This window comes from Alexandromys fortis, unplaced genomic scaffold (genome assembly GCF_014885135.2).
Source record: "Alexandromys fortis isolate MF-2015 unplaced genomic scaffold, M_Fortis_MF-2015_v1.1 scaffold_13, whole genome shotgun sequence".
Lineage (NCBI taxonomy): Eukaryota > Metazoa > Chordata > Mammalia > Rodentia > Cricetidae > Alexandromys > Alexandromys fortis.
The window spans coordinates 5,531,355-5,555,976 of NW_026067908.1; the positions used below are offsets into that span (position 1 = coordinate 5,531,355).

At 50.7% G+C, this 24,622-nt stretch overlaps 1 protein-coding gene across 2 annotated transcripts in view; it reads right to left on the reverse strand.

Moving 5' to 3' along the window:
• Ssbp3 (single stranded DNA binding protein 3) overlaps window positions 1-24,622 on the reverse strand; it is a 141,300-nt gene that overhangs the window by 12,676 nt on the left and 104,002 nt on the right. The window contains exons 6-9 of one of the 2 annotated variants that reach the window (XM_050136169.1): window positions 9,278-9,358; window positions 8,307-8,366; window positions 5,672-5,738; window positions 5,500-5,576 (exon numbers count right to left, since the gene is read on the reverse strand). In XM_050136169.1, coding sequence (XP_049992126.1) covers window positions 5,500-5,576; window positions 5,672-5,738; window positions 8,307-8,366; window positions 9,278-9,358 — 285 coding nt within the window. The remainder of the gene's footprint in view (window positions 1-5,499; window positions 5,577-5,671; window positions 5,739-8,306; window positions 8,367-9,277; window positions 9,359-24,622) is intronic. The other variant, XM_050136170.1, reaches the window with a different exon arrangement.

The window sequence follows — 24,622 nt, forward strand, 5'->3', positions numbered from 1 at the left end:
CCACATGGACTCTGAGCGAAAAGACAACAGAGGGCCCCAGCCACCATTCCACTAACCTCAAGATACTCAACACTCTTCCCCCACATGACCATTCCTCCCATCCTGCTAGACTCTAAGGGTCTTCTTACATCAGGACACTGTCTCCATGGCACCCTAACTCTACAACCCAAGGTGTTCAATGGCTGACACAGAAACTGCCAGAGAAGAGAACAACCTGCACCAACTATATGCTTGGGCACCGCCCTTGCTGGGCATCTAGGAGACGTAGGCTGGCGGGATGCCGACGGCAGAGCCCTCCAGTGCAAACCCTATTGCTGTGCACACACCCTCTTACCGAGTCTGATCTGTCCTCGGAATAATACTCTGAAGCTAGTTCCCCTTACAAACAAATAGGCTGGAGGGCTAAGAGTGAGCGGCTGGCCAAAATCAGCTAGCAAATGGAAGGCCAGGTTCTCACCCATAAGCCTCCTGGATCTCTCCCAAAACCTCTGACAGAAGGAGGCAAAGCCAGGGGACAGTGTTGGGTCAGACAAGCATAGAGGTTAACACTGGGCTGAAAACAGGTCTTCCCAAAGGACTGTCTCCCAAACGTCACGACGGGAGCCTGTCTTCTGCTCGGTCACCCACTGAGGTTGTGAGTACGGAAGATACAGACACTGATACCCAGATGCCTGGCAAGGAGTGGGGTCTACAGGGAGGGCAGGCTGCAGCCAGTTTACACAGAGCCTCACTCCCCGGGCCTGCGCTGGGCAGATACCCTGCACAGTATGCGGAGTCCACAGGACAGCCGAACCCAGCCTGACCACTTGCTGTCCACTCCGGCAACTGCATAAATGACAGCTCTCACTACGGAGGACAAAGCTGTGACGTGTGTCTTATGTGCACGTGGATGCTCAGCAGCCATGGCTGCTCCCCTAGAGATCATGAAGTGAGGCACCCTTTGAAGGGGCAGAATGGCTGCATGCTAAGCCAGAAGTGCGGCCTGTGCCAGGCTCTGCCAGGACCACAGCCCTGTTTTGTCTACAAAACAGCAACAAGGAGCTCAGGTGCCTCTAGCTTTACAGTGAGCCATGCTGATTGCCAAGTGATGGGGTCTGAGGTGTCCATAGAGTCAAAGGGTGCGTGGTGACTTGAGATGACATCAGCTGACCCACCATTACCCTCAATGTGGCTGTGGAATGTTTCTACCCCTATTCTGCCCCTCACAGGAGGCTAGCGCACTATGGTCTGTGAGAATTGGTCCATGAGAAAGATCTTCTGGGTGCCAGAGTTACATGCTTGCTTTTCTCCCTAAAAAAGGCAAGTTCATACTCCAGGGCTAACTGAGGCCAGGATGTTACTACAGCACAAAGCTTAGGCCAAAAGAAGGCTATTCAGATAGACATGCAGCATGCTGCTTATGGTGGTTCGAGAGAAAATGGCCCTCAAAGGGAGTAGCACTATTAGGGGGTGTGGCCTTGCTGGAGGAAGTGTGTTACTGCAGCACAGGCTTTGAGGTCTCTTTTACTCAAGCTTCCCTCATTGTGACTGTCAATCAACTTTGCATTGCCTGCAAGAGGTAGCACTCAGCTCCAACAAGCTGCTATGCTCCCCTTCATGACGATAATAGACTGAACCCCTGAAACTACAAGTGAGCCACCCTCAATTAAATGTTTTCTTTATAAGAGTTGCTGTGGTCTCTCCCCAGCAATAGAAACCCCAAGACACTGCCTCAGATGGGAGAAGTAGAGGATTCCCAGCCTACCCAGCTTGCTAACAAGGCGGCACCCTGCACTGAGCTATGGCAAGTCTTCCTCCTACAGGGGTACATCCCAAAGGGTCACTCCATACCTCCCACTTCCCAGGTGACAATCTAGAGGCTCAGAAAGGCCAGACACTTGCCCACTGAGTAAGGCAGGACCAGAAGCTGAGCTAAAACCCGGCTTGGAGACTAAGTCCACATGGGGCTGGAAGATTAGTATCCAGGTTCTGGAGCTTCTGGAGATGACTGGGCACTAAACAGGAGCTGACCATCTACCCTCCTCAGCACTGCTCCATAGTGACAGGGAGGACACGTGCACAAGGCCTCCCTCCCTTCCTGGCTCCTAGCTGGTGCACAGCAGCACCTGTCCCACAGCTCTCCTGGACTAGGGTGACGTGGGAGACATGACTGGTGACTCTCTGTAGCTCCCTCAGGGGGCGACTTTCGCCTGTCAAATGCACTATCAAATGCACTCTTCAAATGCACTATCGTTAGATTCATCTGCAGAGGAACCTGGAGCTATGCAGGCAGTTTTCTGGGTAGTGGGGGGAGGGGAGGGAGAGGCAGACCTAATCTGCTTTAAGCCAGGGTGCCTAGCAAGAGGAGGCTCCCCAGCCTCACTCCCTCTCACTTAGCTGGGGTGCTCGGCACAAGATTAAGTTGCCCTTCTGAAGCTCTGAGAGTGAGTCAGCCTTGGGTCTGGGGCCCCAGGAGATTCAGTTTCTCCAGGTGTCACAGGACTGTCCTTGGAGAACCAAGAATATGCTCTACCTGAACTTGTTAAAACACAGACGAACTAGGATCGCGGTCTGAGTCTAGCTCTGGCCGGAACACCGGAACTGCTACGGCAGTAGCCTGGGGTTGGCTGGTGCCCTGAGTCTCCAAGGGTCTTGAACCTGTTTCACCACGTGTGACCAAAACCCTGAAAGACAGAGCTTTGTCTAACAACTCACTCTCTAGATCTCGGACAATAGGGCACTCACTATCTCACGTTAACATATGTGATTTTGAGATGGAACTGGATTAAGTTGAAGTACTGCCTCTTTCCAGATGGTAATTTTGCATGCTAAAAATCATCATAGGCCCTGGAGGAAAAGGACTGGATGATGCCTGTCTGCTCATTCCTTTGAGCTGAGATAGGATACTTGATCAAAAGCCACTCTACCTGGTATTGAAACCTGTAAAATAGCCCCCAACCATGCTATATCGGTTTCCCATCTCCTTCTGAAAATTCTCGAGGGGTCACTGGCCAAATGCATTCTGATCCTTCACTCGGGATTATACAAGGTGTCCTACCTCTATGTCTAGCCTCAGCACAGCTCATACAGTGGTGCTCAATTATGCTGCCGGACCCTAAAGGCCCAGGTCAGAAGGCAGAGTGCAGAAAGATAGCAGTGTTCACAGCCACTCTTGCCCTGCCTCACACGGTGTCAAACTCCTGACTCTGGAGAGAGTAGTTTCTCCCAGAACTAAGTTTATGGCCAGTCTCTCTTATCCATTACCATGCCTGGACAGTAGCCTCAGCGGCCAGGGAATAAGAAAAGGACCAGGGGAAGAAAGAGTGTCCGCCCTCTCTAGTTCAAAGCCTTGACAGGTGGTGGTTTGAAAGAGAAAGGTCCCCATAGACTCATGTTCGAATGTACGGTTCCCAGTTAGTGGAACTGTTTGGAAGGACTAGGAGATGTGGCCTTGTTGGAGTAGGAACATCTTGTTGAGAAGGCGTGGCACAGCATGGGCACACACCAGGATCAGTCTCTCTGTCTCTCTCTCTGCCTGTAACCTGCAGATCAGCTGTGAGCTATCAGCTTTTGCTTTAGTACCATGCTTGCCACCATGATGACATGGACTAACCCTCTGAAACTGTAAGCCAGCCCAAGTAAATGCTTGCCTTTTTAAGTTGCCTTGGTCACGATGTTTCTTCACAATAATAGAACAGTAACTAAGACACGGTCCGAGACGTCTCTGATATATCCTAGATGGCCCTGATGCCCGTTCCCCAACTGTCCCTGGCCTAACACTAAATCAACATCATGGCTTCGTGTCTCAGAGTAAGTTGGTATGGGGATTCCAGGCCGCTCAAGAGAGATTTGGTTTGGGGATTTATTATTACACACTACCCAGCATGCTCTAGGCATGGACAAAGGACCTTTAGGCCTGCACACTGACGTGGCCAGGCAAGAGGTCAAGGGATCTCAGACTCTGGGACCCTGTCTCTTCATGAAAGTGTGCTAGACTTACACGGTGTGACACTCTGGAGCCAGGAAAGAGAAACTTCTGGAATAGTTTGTGGGCACCCTGGGTACTGAATTCTCATTCTTACTCTAGGTCTGCAAGGTTTCTGTTAAGGCAGGTTCTCATGTAGCCCAGGCTAGCCTCAAACTCACTGTGGAGTTGGGGCTGACACCTCCATGTGCTGGGATCACACCCAGGCCCCATGCCTGCCAGGCAGGCTCTCTACCAACTGAGCGACATCTCCAGCTCTGTCTTTTTTCAATTTTATTTTGTGGTGCTGGGGATGGAGCCAAGGGCCACATGCACGCTAGGCAACAGCTCTGCCACTGAGGTACACACAGCCTCTACCCTCACTCGACCTCACTATCAGGCCTAATAAGCTGTGAATAACTTTGCTGGGAAAAGAAAATGAACCTAATCAAACCTCAACAACTAGAGTCATGAACGCTGGCTTTAAGTTCTGTTTGTGTTTTGTTTTCCTACCTGGCCTGGCCTGGAGCTTGCTATGTCCTCAGACAGGCTCTCACTATGTAGCACTGGCTGGCCAGGAACTCAGAGAGCTCCAGCTGCCTTGGCCTCCTGTCCCGAGGGATTAAAGATGTGCACCACTATCCCCAGCAGTTTCAAGTTCTTAAAGTTAGAAAACATAAAATGTTTCTTTGTGGGGGCTACCAAGGCCCAGGGAACACACTGAGCATTGAGTTCTTTCAGCACCCTATAGAGTGGACACCTTATTCATCCTAGAGATGTGGTTGTTGATCCTCTCAGAGTCCCCACAGGGAAAACAAGATCTCACCTTGCACCAGTCAGAGTCTATAACACATTGAAAAGCCAACACCACTGTCAATTCCTTAACAGCAGTGAATTCCTTAACACAGCTCAGGCCAAGGGGACAGACACCCACTTCTGACTCTGGAGAAGATGGCTGTGCTTTCAAATCTTGCCTCTGCCCTGTGCAAGGGCAGACCTGTAGGTTTTTAAACTGTGCTTTCTCAGTAATGGAGCCCACTGGTCAACAGCAAGATGGAGCAGAAGCCTGGGGGTGGGCCCATTCCCTGAAAACATGGACAGAGACCCTCATGTGACAGGTGGAAAAACTGCACACTGGGGTCCAGAGAAGTCTAAGTAAGTAACCCAAGGACATCACTGCTCACTTGACTTGTTCTACCACTAAAGCACAAGGCGGTCCTGCAGCCCGTTTAAGTATACTCTACTCAGGGTGGGAAGTGGCTTTGGATTTCTGGAGGTCTCATTTCATAGCTTGTGACACTTACCCTGGATGGGTCTGCCACCCAGGTGGCTCCTTGGCTGCGCCCTGTGCTCAGGTTCTCTGGGGTTATCAGGTCTGCCCACTGTCTACCCAGAGGCTATTCCCACCCAGCATCTCACAGTCCCCTGAATGTGCCCTTCCTCTCAACTGAGAGCCAGAAATGTGGGAGACTGACAGACTGTGGAGAAAGGAGAGAAAGCGGGTGCACACAGATGGCAGGGGAGACAGACGGACAGATAAGCAGGGAGCTGGTTACCTGTGGGCCAGGCCCCATGGGCCCCATGCCTCGGGGAGGGTTCATTCTCTGCATTGATCCTCCCATGTTGGGGTGACCTGTGTAAGAAAACAGATGAGCCACGGGCTGTCAGGAGTACAGCAAAGAGGAGCCCTCCCAATGCCCCAGCCACCTACCCTCCCGCCTTCTCTACCTTGTTGTCGTGTGGGATCCATAGAATTGGGCAGCAATGGCTGTGTCCCAGGAACTCCTCCTGGAGGCTGAGGGAAACAGGACACAGCTTGAGTCACCCTTCTAGAGGTTTTTGTTGGGGGGGGAGGGGGGTGGGGAGAAGACATCTGCATGCCCTACCCTGCTCTCCACCTGGTCTTCCTGAGACTATCTCTGAGAGAGTGGAGTACCCCAGCTCTGGAAAGCAGAGCATTAGTCAAAACTGTAGGAAGAGGAAGGGAAAAAGTGGGGAGCTAGGCTCTCCATCCAAACCTGCACATCTGCAGTCTGGTAATGGCAAGCTGTGGATTCCTGCCACCCTCATCCAAGGGGCAGCACATGAACCCCAGGGGCTGAAGTTTTAAGTCCAATCCTACCTCCCTTTTGCTTCATAGATGCAATTCATCTTAAGCACACCTCCAAACCACAAGGACTTAGAGGAAGCCACTGGTTAAAAACTATCACTACAAAGAGGCCTTTACAGGTGAACCAGGTGGAATTAACTAGAGTCCAGAGCTCTAATGGCTTGAGCCGGAGTCAGCAGGGTCATCCAGGCCTCCCAGCTTCCATCTGCTCCCACCCTAGAGGAGGCAAAGCAGCTAGCAGTAGAGAAGAGGTTGCTGAAGGATGGTCTGCTCTGAGAACAGACTAAAAGTCATTTATTTAGGAAAAAGTTATTCTAGCTACAATCTGAAAAACAAGAGAGCAGCAGAGGGTGGGCCAAGAGTCCAATGGGACCTTTTAGGCCCCATAGAAGAACTTTGGTTTCTCCAAGAAAAGCCTTGGTGATAGAGGGCCACCTCTATCTCTGGTTGAAGGTGTCAATGCTTGTGAGGCTGGGGCCATGACTGTCCCCAGCCTTGGCTGCTACTGTAGGCCAACTGAGCAGAGCTCTGCTGACTAACAGGGAATGCTAAGCAGGCTCAAACAAGGAGGCGAGAGAGGGACAGACCCATCCTCCTTCTCCCTGCTTTTCCAGGTTCAGAACAGGAGCATGCGGCCAGGGCAAGGGGCTTTCTGAGAGCCCTCCAACCCCTCTGGCTAGGCTGTACCTCGGGGTCACAAAGTGCTAGAGTCACCTGCTGTTTCTGATTGCCTGGGGAGCTGGTGAAGTTGGGTCCCTGCACCCAAATTTAGCTGCCCTCCTCTTTCCCCTCAAGTTCCTGAATTGTGACTCACCTGGCTAGTTTGTGTCTGCCCATCTGGATTGGTGGTTTTTTAACAGAGATTGGGGATTCAGGGCCTCCTAGATCCCCAGAACAGGCACACCCCATCTATCCTGTCCAGATAGCTATAACAGTGGCTGCCTTTTGTACAGTAGTCCTTCATAGCTTCTAAACCTGCTACATGCCAGGCATTTTAGCTGGGATATAGGTTAAGGGGTTTGGGACTCCTCGGTGGGGCATCTGAAACAGGGGTAAGACCATCTGGGCTTTTCTTCAGGGGAGGGAGGATGTGTGATTGACTGCCAAGGATAGCAGGTCTCACACTAGAAAGCTAAGGCCTGCATACCTGAGAAGGAAATATAGTCTTGTAGATGGGGGTCATAATCTGGCTGTGTGTAGCCCGCAGAGGCCCACGGGGCACAGAAATGCCCTTGGAGGTAAGCTTGCTCTTCTATAGCCCTGGCCTTGGAAAAGTCACTCCTCCCTCCCTCCATACCCAAGAAGTCCGTTTTACTAAAAAACCTGGGTTTCTCAATTCCTTTTGTCTAAATTTACCTCCTCTGTGTTGGAGAAAACAGGAAACAAAAGACTTTGGGAGAGGAAAATAGCAAATTGGAAATATACACCAAAGAGCTTCCTCCACAGTCCCCATATCATGTCATTTGGGCTTCCTCACAGCACCCCATAGAGTGCCAATATAGGTGACTAAACTCCTGCCTCTGAGTGTGCTGGGACTGCTGTCAGATTTTTTTGCTAAGTCATTGGAAGAATTCTGGAAAAAAAGTAAAAACCCACAAAGAGAAATCTCCCCCGGTGCCTCCATCATGCTGGATCGGCCTGTCCACCTCAGTAGCGACATCTGGACTTCTTCAGCAATCCACCCTAATGGGCTGGTCCAAGGAAGGCCAGCCTACCCCAAACCTGAAAGACCAGAGGAAGGTCTGGGCCGAAAAGCCCTCTTCGTAAGCAGGTACTTTTTAAATTATATGGTCAACTCCTTCCTTATTTAGGGGAAACAGGCAGACTGCTGAAAATCTCACAAACAGCCTGCTCCCTTGGCAGCCGGGCTCCTGACCTAAGCACTCCTACAGGACATTTGCCCTCTAATAGCAGGACTATGTTTGCCAGTCTTGGCAATTCTCAAAAGCTTCCAGGAAAAAAACAATGCACATTATCAACCGACTTCATTAAGGAAGAAGACCCTCTTCCAAGAAGGGGCTGGAAGGGTGGTTAGGGTCACTGCCACTGTCTCCTGAAGAGCTGAGTCCCTGCAATCCCATCAGCTGCCGCTCTCTAAACACAGTTAAATGCTGACCCTGGGGCAGGTTTAATCCCCACCTTAAAACCTAATACTCCACCCTGAGCCTCGCACCTCACTTCTGACCCAAGTCCAGGTCTATCTAGGCCCAAGGATGGCTGCGAGAGAAGAGAAAACGAGAAAATGTACTGTACCTGGTTTCCCATTCTGATCGGGGGCCTGGGGCCGCCTGCATATCGCGGTGACATAAAAGGCTGTAATTATAGGGAATTAGTTCAATGACAGCCTGAACTACTAAACAGCGACAAACACAAATGCTTTGCACTCTGCAAAGTCCAGTTTGTTACAACTAGTGCTCGTTTAAGCTCTCTCTAGTCCGGTAGCCTCTTCCTTCCGGGCAAAACTTCCCTTGGGCAGAGGAACAAAAGATCCACACAACACAACACACGTCTCCCAACCTGCACTGGCTTGCAGGAATCTAGTCTGGGCGGAGGGGCAGCAGCTGGGACCTCACACAGGATGCAGAATAGCTAAATCAACGCAGGGTAAAGGAGACCACCTCTGCTCTCCACGAGGGCAAATAAAACAAGAAAAAGGAGGGAGACGTCACATCTTCAGGTCTGCAGACAAAGCAGGACACACACACACAAGCGCGCACACAGGCACACACAGAGAAACCATCAATGGGGAGGAGTGGGAAGGTAGTAGCAAGGACTTATGAGAAAACATGATGAAAAAAAAAAAAAAAAACAGTAAGGGACAGCGGGCTCCCTAACTTAAAGCGGGGAAATGGGCAGGAAAGCTTTCTCAGCAGCGAGTGCACAAAGAAAAGGCCAGGGATGCAGCCTTGGTTACAAACAAATGGTTGACCGAACTCAAAATCAAACAAAAGTGAGAGAGGAAAAAACAAAAACATAAAGGCCACTAGCAAGGTCACAGAAATATTTTTGTTTCTTTTCTCTTGGTTTCATATCCAAACTGGGTGGGACGTCCAAGAAATGAAGACTGTCTTTAGAAAAATCTATATATTTAAATTAAACTTGTCAATGATGACTGGAAGGCAATGCTGGAGCATACTTTGATTTTTGTTTTTCCTCTGCGGCTCTCTCCTTCCTCCTGCCCCGCGCCCCCCGGCTGGTGGGCCGGTGAGCCACAGTGCGTTTACCTGACTGTGGGGTCCCATCATGCTGCTGGGATTGTGAGGTGGAGGCTGTGCGTGCGGCGAGGGCTGTGACCCCGGAGGACCCTGTGAGGCCAGACAGTAGAGGCAGGTTATAGATCACAGCACATGGAGAAGCGCAGAAGAAGCTTAAAAGAACAAAAATTAAACCAAAACGCAGAGTGGCGGCGGGCGTGCGGGTGGTGGGCTGTGGCTGGCAGGAGGTGGCGGAGCGCTGCTTGGGTCCTGGTTCAATGGCGAACAACGGCGGGCAGGCGGGAAGGAGGGAGGCTGACCAGTACATTCACAGGGGATTTGGAAAAAACGAAAAAAATAAAACAAAGCACCTTCATCAAAGCACACAGGAGTGAGGGCCGGACACAGGCTACCGCTGAACAGAGTTTGCCATGTTAAATACGCTGGTTGACTCAGACAATGGCATAGACAGGGCCCCTGGACCCAGACGCAAAGCCTGCCTGCAAGTACCACTTTCAGAAGACAGAGGAGGAATCGGGTGACGTCCCTGCCCTCAAGGAGCTCACAGTCTGAGAGACAGAGAACAGGCAATTATGGGTGGAAGCGGGACAGAGGGAATGACGGCTGAACATGGACAGAAGCAGAGGAGCAGGTGGCACTAGGTTCTAAGCCAGTGGGAATACAAAGTCGCCAAGCGGCCACCCAGTGTGAGCAGTGCCAGGGCTGTGTGCTTCATGAATTCTGTATGTTGGTGTCTCTCCTTTCAACGTTTACAAAGGAGGAAAACATGTCCCAAGAAATGAAAAGACGAGGTCACAGCCACATAACCTCTAAGTGGCAGAGTCGGGCTGAGAGCCAAGTGACACAGGCAGGATTATCACTGGTGGGTGGTTTAGGAGGGCACACTTTCCACACCAGGTGACGATGGGCTGCCTGGTGTTCCCAGCTAGTTCCAAACTGACCCAAAGCTCTGGACTCTCTACCAACATGAGATGAATTCACTTAACCTGTGGGTTAAATTTGAGTTGGTCAAACTACGGGTTGTAACCTATGAGTGAATGCTGATATCAATATAGTAAGTACAAACGCTAATTCACAGCAAAAACAAAAGGAATAAAGAAAAAGTATCAGAATCTTACACATCACAGGGAGCACATCTCTTTAGAACTTCTACCATACATGAGAAAGTGTGCACACATGTGTGCATGTGTTCACGTACATACCTGCACATGTGCAGGAGACAATGCCATACAAGTTTCCCATTGTGGGTCACAGAGGCCAGGGGACCCTGGACTCGGGATAGGGGCACGAGTAACACACCCCAGTGCACTCTCCTCCACCATGACTGTCCCTTAGTATTGGAAGTGATTCTGGAGGAAAGTTCCAGATATTCATGAAGGATAAGGAAAGCTACTTTTTTCAAAGGAAAAGCGACAAGTTAGCTACAGTGATTGGTTTCATCCTTAGTCGCTCTGCCCACTGAGGGGCCCATGCAGAGCTGGGAAGGAGGTGGGGGTGGAGGTGAGGTAGAGACCACAAAGAGGTGTATGAAACTAGAGGCAAGAGCTGTCCAGCACCACTGGGGCCAGGCCTAGAGCTTCTTGGCTAAGCGAGGGGCTGTGCACTTCCGGAAAGCTTGGAGGAGCAGATGTTCCCCTACCTGCCACGCTACTAATTTCAACAAGTGTGTGTCTTTCTAGCGGCTGCCAGCAACGGCATGGTTTGTTACCATGAGCAATTTTCTTAATTAACAGACATTAATTAGCCATTTAGCAATTTTGCAAGCATTTGTTTAGCGGCTTTCCTAAACATGAATACCACTGTGATAATGGCACTGATTAGAGGGTCCCCTAATTAACAGTACAGGGAAGGAAAATTGAAATCACATAAATTAAAAAGGGAGGGGAAGTTAATGAAGGCGGGACATATTTGCACCTGCAAGTCTTTTGTACCACAAAACTTGGGTGTAATGTAAACAAAACAAGATAATTTGAAGCCAACCCCCCAAAAAAAGAAAATAAAAAAGAACGAAGGAAGAGAGCTCAAGGGTAAGGTCCAGCTGCCAAGAGGGGGCAAAGGCTTGTCTGCTGGTCCCCCAGCTTTTGGCAGCAGGGAGTGCCTCCTCCCTAACAGCCCTGCCTCCCTCCCTGGTCACATACGTACATACGTGTGTTTGCAGAGCAAGCAGACTGTTTGCAAGCCGCTCATACCTGTGTGCCCACTGAGCAGGCGTGGTTCGCAGTGGCTACATCACTTTCTGAGTACAGGAAACAACTTGAAGCACCTACAGGTGCTCACCTTGGGACCTCACAGGATGGCAGTCTTAAGGCTCAGTGCTCAATACCAGGCCTGAAGCCGGGCTGGTGGCAGTAGGCTAGATCTTCACAAAAGGGACCATGGGGTACAGAGGCAAGGTTGGTTCTGAACAAGTGGAGATTGCAAGTTTGTTACCAAACAGACACACCACAGAACAAGGCTATCGGCAAGGCCCTGGCATATGGGGACAGGGAAGGAAAAAGCTGCTGAACCTAGGGATCACCCGGAGAGAACACCCATGGCAACCTCAATTTGGATGACACCAAAGTCATCTCCCTGAGGGGACACATCACCTCTCTGTCAGCCATGACCTGCGGCTTTATAAACTTCCAGGAACGGCCCCTGGCCTTTCCCAGACCATGCTGTATGGGTCACGCAGGTTCTCTGGACCCCTACCATCTATCCTCAGCTTGGACATGTTTCACCATGCTGTGTGACTGCAGCATCACAGAAGAAAGCCCACAGAGCTTGCCACAACCTCAGGACCAAAGTGACATCGTGTTCTGAGAAGTCATTGCTGCCTCCGTGAGGAGGTGAGGGCTCGACTGTCAGATCATCAGGTCACAAACAAGTGGACCCATGGTCCCTTCCAGCTGGCATTTTCAGAGAGCTATTAGTTGGTTTAGAGAAGGCGGACTCAATGGTCTTTCCAATTTGTTCTGCATGGGCAAGACACCACAAAGGAACAAACCAACCAGCAGAGCCCTCGCTGGAGGTTTCTGACCTCTGCTGAGATGGGAGGCAGTGGCTCCCAAACATCCCCAGAGAATGAACAAGTGAGCTGTGTGGGATGAGGGAAGAGGGGTGTCCCAGTCATCAGTTCCCAGGCAGGACAAGTTCCCCACTGGCTTTCTTGGAGTTCAGCTGCTGGAGGCTTTTTAAAGAACCTTTCTAAAACAGCTTTGTCGAGAAGCCTGGCTGGCCAAGTACCATGCTCTCGAGGATACTGGGAGTTTTCTGCCACACAACATTAGGGTGGGTCAGGATAGAGAGCCCAGCTCCAGTAATCACTTGCTTATAGATTGCTCTACACTAACAGACTGCCACCTCTTTCCCTCATGCCCTTCATTTATAGGGAAGGAACACAGGCTGGGGATGGGAACCATCTAAGACTAACAGGAACTACGTATCTGCTGAGCTAAGCTTTGTAACTCATTCACCAGGGCTCTCTTTGTGACACACTATGTCCCCCGTCTACATCTATTTTTAAAGAAACAGGGCTTGGAGGGGGAAACTGGGTTCAAATTCTAGCTCTGTCACTGGCTGCTCTTGTCCTGTCGTTGATGAGCAGAACCAATCCTGATGACCCAGGGGAGAGTGGGCTTTTCCTGCACCAGCTCACTTACTCCTCTGCTCTGCAATGGAAGGACCACCAGCCATGCCGCTTTACAGCCAGGGAACAGAGCTCAGGAAGGCGAATGTACTCGTTAGCACTGTAGCTATACGTCGGGGAGGGATCTGGAGGAGTCCACCATCCCTCAAGCCTGTGAGCAGCGTATCTGTGTTCAGAAGAACCCAATGACAGAAAGGGCTGAGAGCTGGCAAAACACCTAGGGCTCTATAGTATGATACCCAGCTCCCTCTTGCTGCCCAGAAAGGTAAAGTGAGGCACAGAATGGCTACAGAATATGGATCTGCTCTATGAGACCCAGGGAGCTGGGAAGGGAACTATAGTCCTGCAGTAGGTCAGACTTATCTACTGCCTCACTGTATGAAGTGCTAACATGGGAACCACATGAAGGGCAATTCCAGCTCTGAATTTTGGAAAATGTGAGAACTATACCTATGTTCTGTGTGGCCTTCATACTGCCCCGACCCTGTTAATGGATTTGCCCTTCCCTTGCAGAAGGCTCTAGACCGCTGCCTTCAGACACCTGAACCCCCCACACCTCCTTTTCATTCTTTCTCCTGTGATGTCAGCATTTAGTAGTATTACTTCCAGCAGGTTGTGAGAGCCACTTAGGCAAGGCCTGGGAGGCTGTTACAGGTGTGATCGAGGCAAGTGGTTGGTCATTTCACAGAACCTTACAGCTGGGATGCTGATGGTTTAGTGAAAAGGCCTTTATGGGCATTGGCATGGTAGGGAGCCCCACTCCTACAGCTGGAAGATTGGAGGTCTGCAGAAAAGCATTTCACAGCGGACAGCAGGAGCCCCTCCCGCCACATTCTGGCTAGGCCCTGTGCTGAAGGATGGAGAGATGCACCAGAATGTGATGGGGAAATCCCCAAGCATATGTGGTGACTTCAATTCCCTAAGATCTCTGAGCCCCAGGCCTCCTGAAGAGAAATGGAACCATCTACACAGACACTGCAGCACTGCGGCTCAGCTCACAATGGGCTCTTAGGCATTCTTGTCTATGGCAGGGAAAATAGCAGTTTGGCCCGCGGGTTCTGGCCTGCGTCAGGGTATCCTGCCATGACTGTCCACAGCCTGAAGAAAGTCATACAGCATCCCGCAAGCCTCCATCAATATCCTGCTTGTCAGGTGGTGGTAGGTACAAAGCTCTAGGGCAATAGCGATTGCTATTCGCCCATTAGGATATCTAGGGCTGGGCTTGTGTGGTTGAGGCAACCACACAGCTACATCAAGATCAAGGGGCCTCAAAAAGCTCTGGGTGGTACCTCTAGTGCCTTTGGGCTTGAGGAACTTAAGATATCTATATATAGATATATTACATATTTATATATAAATGGTTAAATAAAACTCAAAATATACTTATTTTTAAAGATTAATTACGTGCTCCTTCCTCAAATGCCACCTACACTCTCCTAGGAGTACCTGCATACTCTTTGAAGGAGCAGGCATAAGGTTAAGGCTATGGCACCAGGGCTAGCTAGACCCATGGCCTGTGGTCCAGGCCCTTGATTGCTCATCATCCAGGTTCTTTGTTCATACCCAGTCCCAAGGGCTAGGACAGTGCTTTGTAAGGATGGTGTCAGTATCATCTGGGCCAAATCTGACTTTTGTCCTTACAGGTCAATGGAAAGGGGGACTTAAAGATGTAGTTTCAAGGGGTAAAGTAGAGTCCATGACATCCCCAGTCCTAACTCTGTGGACTCTCAGCTTTACTGATCAGCAGTAGAGTATGAAGGTCTTGTGGTACTGGTGCATGTTGCTGCAGATGATGGAATATAAAATTAGGATGATTATACACACAGCAAAAGCACTTCGCAGACAACTTTGTTCCTTGGACACAAATATGTGCAGAAGAGGCTGCAAGATGTGCCCCTGAGTCACAGATATCCAGCACCTGCGCATGTCAGCTTCACCCTTCACCCCCCTGGAACTGAAGGCTGGCATCGAGAACGGCAAGTCAACCTATAGGTGCTCACTGGAGATGTTACTTCTTCATTTCGATCTGCATGAACCGACCTGGCACAGTTTAGAGAGCTGTCTTTTTGTGTCCCCTGGAAAAGGCTTTGTTTGTTTAATGGTGAGCATACTGGGGAGTACAGTTTCTAAGGCAGAAGAACTGTGAATATCTATGAGCATGCCCAGTGTGAGTCTGTTCACACAGCAGGACCCTCTGGAAGCTGAGTTAGGAGTCTGATCCATCAGGTGGTATTTCTGGATGCCCAATGAATGAGCTCACGGCATGATTCACTGTGGTCACAGGACAAAGGGATGGGAACGTCCCCAGTCAGGAGAGAAAAGGAATGCACACTGAGCATTTTCACTCTGGGGAAACGTCAGAGAATCGGCAGAGGCACGCCGTTTTCTACCTGAACTAAGTAAAGCCGGCATCACTCCCTTCTTCCCAGTCCATCTCTCTGAGAAGTCAGGAAAGCATTGGGCAAAAGGAGAGATGACTCAAGGTGTATGTGATTCTCAAATGGGCCCTCTAAGACACATAGAACACTTGAGAAAAGATCTCAACACGTATGTGGCACGCTTGCCCATGAGTCAGTAGATGATGATGCTCTGGTATTTGTTGTTATTGTTGTCTGAGACAGGGTTTTCTGCGTAGCCCTGGCTGTCCTGGAACTCCGCAGTCCAGGATGGCCTCGAACTCAGAGATCTATCTGCCTGCCTCTGCCTCCCAAGTGCTGGAATTAAAGGAATGTGCAACGGTGCTTAGATACATGAAGGCTTCTAAAACAAAGAAGGAACAGAAGTTCTTCTTATTCCAGCCCTTACAGTGACTATGCTGGTACCCCTACGGGAAGGGAAATTGCGCTTACTGTTTTTAGGCGGAGAAAGGGGCCAGCCATGCCCTAGCCATGAAGGCACAGACTCAGACTCAGCCCTATGCCACACTGCGTAGTTCAGGTGGAGGCTGGGGTGAGTCAGGGCACAGACCCCAATGGCACAGCTACTAGGCCAGACTACAGTAAGCTCAGAGAGAAGTCTGGCCTGCCGGTTCTTTATAAAGTTCTACTGGGACATAGCCATATTCATCTGCACGCTGGGCACTGCTCCCTCTGTGCTCCAGTGGGAGAGCTGAGAAGTCACAGCACAGCTCACAAAGTCTTGGGCATTTGCTAGCAGGCCCATCAGAGGAATGGTCTACAGCTCACTGAATGAGATGATGGCTCTCCAGGCTGATGAGGGAAAACTGGGCCTTTATTAATTTGCAAGAAAAAATACGATGCTACATACACCTTATGATTTTAATTTTTGACTTTGATTTTACATCTCCCTTAAAAGACAAAGGAAAGAAAAATCAGCTATTCACAAAGGAGACCACAAAGTCAGGCATGGCCGCACATGCCCTTGGGAGGTGAAGGCAGGAGGGGTCAAGGGTCCACTGAGAGCCTCAGCCACACAGTGAGCTTGAAGTGGGGGGAGGAGGCGACAAACCAGTGACATGAAGGCGTTAGCAGAGAGCCTGAGATCTATCCCATGGGAGACAGCCGGAACGAACGCAAGCCAGGGATCGGCAAATTCTCTCTTCACTGACCACATCACCCTTCACCAGTCTGGTTTGTTTGACTTTTGGTTCCAATAAACTGCAGTTCATCACCACAGCATAAAAGCCAGCACCAGGGGCTGGTGGGTAAAGGCACTGCCGAGCTTGATGACCTGAGCTTGATCCCTGGACCCACCAGGTGGAAGAAGGAGACTGACTCAGAAGCTGACCTTGATCTCCACGTCCGCATCCCTCCCCCATCCCCAGAGGTCTCCTGGGTGATGATCTCATTTACTTCATCCCTGCCACGGGGCTGGGTGGGCTTCCCTTGTCTGGGACATGAGCACCTGAGCTCTTTCGGCAGGTTCAGACTGCTCGGCCCTTTTCCTAAGGACTGGGGTTCCTGGAGAAGTCTCTTCATCAGGCTTAGTCATCAATGCATGGGTTAGGAAGGGGCAAAAAGGAGAGGTGATTTGGGGAGACCTTAGGGTCTCCCTGCTGGACACTGTGTGCCTGTTAACTGTGTAACTGGCCGCCTCTTGGGGGGACCGAGGAAAAACATCCAGTATTCAGACTAATGGGCAGGACCACAGCATGCTGCAGCCAGTCCGTCTGACGACCAGGTGCCACCCCTGTGCCATGTGTATGCTAAGCCCTTTTCTCTGAAGCTGAAGGCGGTGGAGAGCCCAAAGTGTAACTATGACCAAAGCAGCATCAGACACAGAAATCAAGTGCAGGAGGTATCTAGGCAAGCAGGGATCATGACAGAATGACAGAGGCAGAACCTTGAAGGATATAACTGTGCCCTGGACAATCTGGGCTGGGCCCTGAGGATGGAGTCCAGACAGCCTCGGTCCAGGAAAAGGTGTGCTTACACAAAGATGGGGACCTGGGTCTGGGCCTGAAGAATTTTAACCTATGGTAGTAGCCACTATAAGGAAGTCACTATCAGCTGGTTGGTGGTGGTGGTATAAGCCTTTAATCCTAGTACCTGGGAGGCAGAGACAGGTGGATCTCTGTTGAGTTTGAGGCCAGAGAGTTCTAGGATAGGCTCTAAAGCTACAGAGAAACCCTGTCTTGAAAAACCAAAAATGAAAGTCAATATTAGACTATTACCTCCAAGGATCGCACATCCCTTCCTTTCCCCAAGATGTTTCTCTCTTTCTTTCTCAAGTCAGGATTCAGGAGTTATGGCCATGGGGAAACCCGTGAGCTAACAGCTGTCCAGGGTGCTAATTCTCATCGCTTGTCAACAACACAGGGAAGGAGGAAAGCCATTACATTCTCACCGTGAGTGAACTCTGTGGCCTTGCGGGAATCTGCCACAGCACTGACCAGATCAAGGCTCCCGGAGGGGGTCTAGCAGGGTCCAGATGGCAGACCTTCTTTCTCTGACGTCTATTCACTGTGAAGTAACGTGTTCTGGGGATATGCAGGAAGTAGAGATGGACTTGCATAGTAAACTACATTGGTTCCTTGGGACACTGGGAGAATATTCCTGCTTTCCCAGAGCAATCTGTTTCCTGCCCCTTAAAAACTGCCATTTTCTCTGAAAACTACTATGCAGTTGGCTCCTGCCAGCCAGCCTCCACCCTGCCTGCCAGCACCTGGGCTCTGCTGTTAGACACAACAGCACAGTGAAGGTGAGGTGCATGCTAAAAAGGCACGGCCTCATCTACCAAGAGAATCCTGCTCTACTTGAAGCCCTCCGGACTCACTTGTGCACACAGCTCTTCCAAGCTACCACTGCAGAGATGATCAACAGACAATTCACGATTGCAAGTGGGGAATGGGGCGCTGGAATACCCAGAATTCAGCCTCCACCACCCACCAAACAGCAGACATCAAAGAACAGACCTAGAGGCCAACGATTTGTATTTTGCTCCCACAGCTCCCTTAGTAGCTGTGTGGTTTCTTTTCCTTTCCTGACATGCTGGGATGAACTGGGATTCTTTTCTCAATTAAAGGTTTCAGATGCCTGGTCCATTGTCACATGGGCAACACCCATGATCCCTGAGGACTCTGGCAGAAGCATAAGGAGTAGCTCTGGGGTAATGAAGAAGCCAGGGTTGTGGCAGGAACCTGGCCCATGCGCCCTGACTGTAAGGCAATCAAGAGTCTACAGCTCTCAGATCAGTACCGGCAGTCAGCAATTGCCGACAGGCTGCTGCTCCCATGTGAAGCTGTCAACTCATGATCCTGCCCACCTCCTAGGATTCTTCAGGAACCCTTTCTTCTTCCTTACTCTCCACTCAGGAATCCCACTTGATAGGCTCTCCAATGGCAGGGACATGCCAGCCTGGAATATAGTTTCCTCTGTGCGTCCCATGTCCACTCCTCTAATGTTACTGGACCCAGGACTCAGATAACAAGGCCACTTTTCCAGACCAGATCATGAATTTCCAGACTCTTCAACCATTCCCACAACCGCAGAGTAAGTTTTTGGGATCAGTTAAACTTCAGGAAGAGGAACTTGACTAAATCCACATGTTGCATTTGTCCTTTTTGACCTTAGAGCAAGGATAGGGCAAGACTGTCAAAGTCTGGAATAATGATGACTCCTGAGCACAAAGAGCCTCTCTTGTAGGAGAGAACTCCAGCGGCTAGGAGAAAAATTCACACAGACTGACAGAGGGACAGACACCAGGCACAAGAACAACAGGTCTGCTCCTTGCCCTGGGGACCCAAGAGCTGATCCTCCAATGTGGGGAGGATAACTAAGAGACACTGGGGACAGTCCAGGATGGCCTCTGAACACCCAGTAGCCCAACAGGGCCAGGCAGAAGGCTATTAACTGTGACTGTGTGCTGCATGGATGGAAGATCCGACGCTGGCCTCTGAGAAGGAATCCTGCAGATTTCCAACCATTCTCATGCCCTTTGGTTCCATTCAGAGCTGATGAAGTAGGTGGAGCTCTTTCTGTTTTATAGGCAAGGGAAAATGAAACGCAAATGATGCTCAGGCAAGATTCTGGCGACACATTCCCTGGGGCCTGAGAGCAGCTCTCTACTCAGCTCATATGAACAAGGCTACTAGGAACAGAAGCATGGCTCCTGAACCCACAACCTGTTTCCCCGCCTTCACTTCCCCGCCAGGCTCCTGTTGGCCAGACAGGGAACAAGGAGTCAGGGTGGCCAAAGCCAAGGGATTAAGTCTAGTGGGCAGATTTCAGCAAGGGATTAGGGAGTTGCCTCACTGAAGGGTCAAATGGGACTATTGTTTCACAGTCCCTAAAGAGTTGTGGCTGTATCATCAATCCCAAACAACTGAAGTTCACAGAGGTTCTCTGAAATCTTTGGAGCAACCCTAACTACCAGGATAACTCCTTTCTTAGAGGGAAGAGGGGTGGGGCTCTATTTGCCTGACCCACAGGGAACAGCGTACTGTCTAGGCTGGTGCTGGCGTGGATTTAAGGCTATCCTTCATTCTCCAGCAACATTGGGAAACACGATTGAACATGAGCACACTTGTGTCTGGTCCATCCCCCTCCAACACAGACAGGAACAGCAGGAATCCTAGGGCACCTCAAGTGCTACCAGGAAGAGGCAAAGCCCTGTTGCTTCCAAGGCCCTGCTCACAACTACTTGCCACTCCCTGGCCTGAAGAGGGTACCACCCACACCTACCTACCCTGCCTGGCATACAGAACTGATGCCCTGTCACCTGCTGGGTGGGAAGCCCTGGCAGAGCCTAACATCTCGCAGAGCTGGCACTTCAGTGAAAGCTGTGTCCACCCCTAACACCTCCAGACTCATTCACTGCCATTCAGGTCTTTGCAGGAGGCAGGGCTCTTCTGGGGAAAAACTCATAGACGCTCCGTGGGCCTGGCCTAGAAGTTTCAACTGCTATCAAGGCCTTCATGTCTGGACAAAGTCTGTATGGAAAGGTTACCTGGGGAAAAGTCTTCAGACAGAAACGGCACAAACCTGAAACTCATTTGGTGGGTCCTGCCATGTCCCAAGTCCTCAAAAGAATCCTCATAGAATACTAGATAGCTGAGCTGCTTCTGAGTCCTGTCCCAGGACCCAGGGCTAGATCTTTTGGGGAAAGGGCTATGTAATAGGATTGACCCAGGGGGCCAATCTGTGTACTAGAGGCACACTAGGCCAGGGCTCTACTGGAATTCTCTTCCTCAAACCCTTCCTGCTATAAGGACTAAGCAAACCTGACCTCTGTTTTTGTAAAGGAGGAAAATCTCACACAATTTGCTGATGCGATGGCAGGCTAGGCACAGAGGGTCTATCCCTGCAGGAGGCTAAAGAGACCAAACAAGACAGCTCCCACAATTGGGAACACCCCCACAAGCCACTCCTGTTGGGGAAAGCAAACAGCACAGAGCTGAGCAGCTGGCAGCACAGGCCAGCCACTCTCAGAAGCAGAAAAGAAAATCCAATGCTAAAAGAAACCCAAGTACAAAATACAGGTCCAAAAGGAGACAAGAAACTAGCCCCAGGTCTTCAGCTGCGGTTGACACCGGTCCTTCCAGCACTAGTTGTATAAATGCCTGATGAAGCATGGATCCTAACAGGTCTTAGTCATAAAAGCTTGGAGTCAGATATAGGGAAAAATGCTGAGAGATCAGGCTGTTATTATTAAGACCCATTAGCACTCGTGCTGTAGCCTGGCTTGAGTTTACAGCTTGGGAGGTAAGGCCCACCGTGGCATGGACAATGGCAGGCTCTGTCCAGGCCTCCTCGTACCTACTTGGGAAGGCGGGTACAGAGAGAGCTGCCTGGTGTAGGAGAAAATCAGGGCTCCACGGTATGGGGTTGGCTCCTCGTTAGGGGGCAGTCGCAGCCTGCAGAGCCACTAGGGGCTTTGTTACCGAGCAAATCTCCCAGGCGCTGACTGCTGATGCATAGCTAACGGGGCGGCAGACATTGATTTATGTTCAACTTTCCATTTCATCAGTGAGAGTTACGGCGCTACATGTGGAGTGCACATTTTTTTTTGAGGGGGAGGGCAGGCGGCTGGAGTGCAGACACAAACCTGTCCACACACACGCACATTGGCGGGCATACCAGCCAAGGCCCCAGCCAGCCACTCAGGCAGCCTGGCACATCAGGAATAACCTTTTGTCCGTGGTTGCTAGGAGCCCTGGTGCCAGTCATCTGCCACTGGGCAGACAGACACAAGGCACCAGGCTGGCCGCCGGGTGAGCACAGCCTGACCTCTGTGGAGGTGATGGTGACCAGGAAAGGTGATTGGTGGTAAGCTCCATCACTAAACAGAAGGTCAAAAGTCGGGGGGGGGAGGGGGGGGAGCACACTTCAGGTTTCGGCCCTATGCTGGCTTCTGTCGTAGTGACCAGAGGTGAAAAGCTAATTGCTCCCAGAGTAAGCTTTCTCAGGAGGAGTAATCTTGCCCTCTCCTCTCTGTCAGTCTGGAAGCAGATGACAGGACCTGGTAAGAAGCTTTTTTTTTGGGGGGGGGGGCTCCTATCCCCTTGTGGGTAGCAGCTCACATAGCACCTGGACAACAGGCTGTGCAGAGGCTGGGGTGGAGGGTGGGCAGTGCGCAGAGGCTGGGGCAGAGGCTGGGGCAGAGGGTAGGCAGCAGCTGGAAAGACAGGAGGCTCTTCTAGAAGTCACATCCTCTGCCCTGTCCAGGATCATCTTCCTAGCCCAGACCTGTCCATCCCCAGCAGCTCCTCATTTGTGGGGCAGCCATGCTGTTGGCTCTGGGGCCTGCTTTCTAAGTCAATACAATCCCAGAAGACGGAAGGAGATACCTTTCTCGTCTGGAGAACACTTCACCCCACTCTAAGAAGGTCAGACAGCTCCACTAGGAGGGCCTGGGCACCCTCAGGATGGGGGAGGGGGTTACTAAAGAGGCAGGAGGCACTACTACTACACCTAATCCCTGATACCAAAATAGCCCAGCACTGCCTAACCCTGGCCTGCCCTTCTGTGCGGCATGTCTCACCGTGAGGTCCCTGTCCCTCCTTATAGCCTTTACTGGACCCTAGGACCACATCTAGCACCCATGGATTTGGTTCTTCATCATCCCTCCCACTGACCCCTAGTCCTGAAAGCAAGTCCTGGATAGTAGTGGGTTTCAGAAAATGAGCTCTAACCCTTTCCCTCAACCCTAGACTTGAAGTGGTCAGTATGGCAGAGGTGCCTGCCCTATGGTAGCAGCTTCCTGGCTGGGCGAATGGCTCATGTCCTCTGCTCTCCTCCTTTCTTCTGGAGGGGAAGACATCGACTTTCTAGAGCCGGTCCACTGCCACCAGTGGAACATTCTTGTTAACTGAACTTTGACCCCTTACAAACACACCACTACGCAAGGCTCCGACGGCCATCTCTGATTGCTTACTACCACCACCATCAAGCAACTCACTGCTAGCCATAAAACTGCAGATGGTAGAATTGCCTTCCCTACAAAGCTCTGTATTAGCGTCTCTCTATTCCCTCAAGGACTTAGTATCTGAGGCTGGAGCCTCACAAGACAAGGTTGTCTCTACCATTTGGCAGGATATCAGCAACCAGCAGAGCCCTCATGAGGCTGCGTCTCTCGGGGGAGACCGCAGCTGAGTCTGCAGGAGGAAGGGTTGGGTTGAGGATCTCTTCCTTCTATCTGCTTATTTCTCTGTTTTCCAGGAGGTGTACAGTGTTTCCTCCTGGTGACATTGTCCTTGGACGGGTCACAGGGTGACAGGTTAGGTAGGTCCTGTGGGGCATTGGGAAATGAATGAGGTAGGAAGGAGGCCTCCCTTGAGGAACGAGTTTGGGGGTGGGGGGAAACTTTACTGTCTCTATCAGCTGAGCTTTGGATATAAGGAGTTGGCTCCCTCTGCTAGCCCAGGACTGATCCACAGAACACACAACTTTTTATCTCTGTGACCTTTGCTGGACTCCCGTGGTACCAGTTCCCACGCCCACATCTATGAACGACAAGACTGGACTAGCATATAGAGTTATACCACACTCTCACTGGTCCTCTGTCATACTGAACATTGCCATTGGGCTCCTGGGGAACTCATCTGCTGAGCAACCCTATCTGGATACTGGCTGGAAATTTATGTGTGACTTTTTCAAGACAACAGGCATAGTCCTTCCTACACTTGGACTTTGGTGGCCTGAGGAAGGAGAGGGTATACGGGGAACCAGGAAGCCAGAGGTTGGACTCTAGTACAAGCCTTACTGACAGTGTGGGGCAGCCCTTCACCTTTTTTTCTAAGTTTCCCTCTCCCACCCATCCTTGCCTTCCTTGGCAGAATCACTGAGCAAAACGAAAGTTAAATTGCATACTTAAAAACACAACTGAAAACAATTACTGGAATTTAAAAACAAAACAAGAACGGAAACAGTCTGAACCCAGTGCTCAGCTCTATGACCCCTGTTCTCCTGTAACTGTCCAGTGCCTAGTCTAGAACTACGGGATCTAGTCAAGGCCAACCTGCTTGTCAGATGTATAGCCTGAGTCACAGCTTGATTATCTAAAATCCATCTGGGTTCGCAGCAGAAGACCAGAGCTGGAAGACTATCTAGTTCAGCCTGCACCATCTACTGATGGGAAAAACTAGAGGCCAGCAATGAGGCACTGGCCCAAGGCCACTCAGCAAGCACATTTCTCCAGAGCGCCAGTCCTGAATGCCCAAGCTGGCTCTTGGTCAGACTGTGCCTTATCAGAATTCCAGGTCTAGCACTTCAGGGCTGGCTAGGCTTCTGTTATGTACCATGGACCCCTCAAATAAATTCGGTTCAAACACGTACTGTGTCCCTCACTAGTACCGTCATGTACTGTGACTGTCCAAGTTTGGGCTTTTTCTTCTTAATAGTAAGAACGGAGAATTCATCTACCCTGGCTATACTCAAGGCCTCCAAGAACCCCAACAGTCTCTCCAACCATAAAGTGTGACTGGGTCAGTAACCGAATGACCAGACATGTCTCACACCACTCCAGAGGACTGGATAGGCACGGCCCATCTCAGAAACTTAGACCCGAAGGGGAGAAAACAAACAGGGTATCTCCTGCACTGTTGGCCCAACCTAACTCCATGAGTGGCCTTCTGCATTGTGGTTGGAGGCCCAACAGAGGGAGTCCTGCATGATATTCTGTGAGCCTCTGTAGGCAGTAGTCAGCTGTCTCCTTACCACTGTGGAGCCCCTACTGGTTTCTAAATTTAGGACAAACTAGTGTTGTGGTTTTGACTTGAAGAAGTTGTATGATACTGCAGGACAGGGGCAGGACAAAGCTGGCCTGGC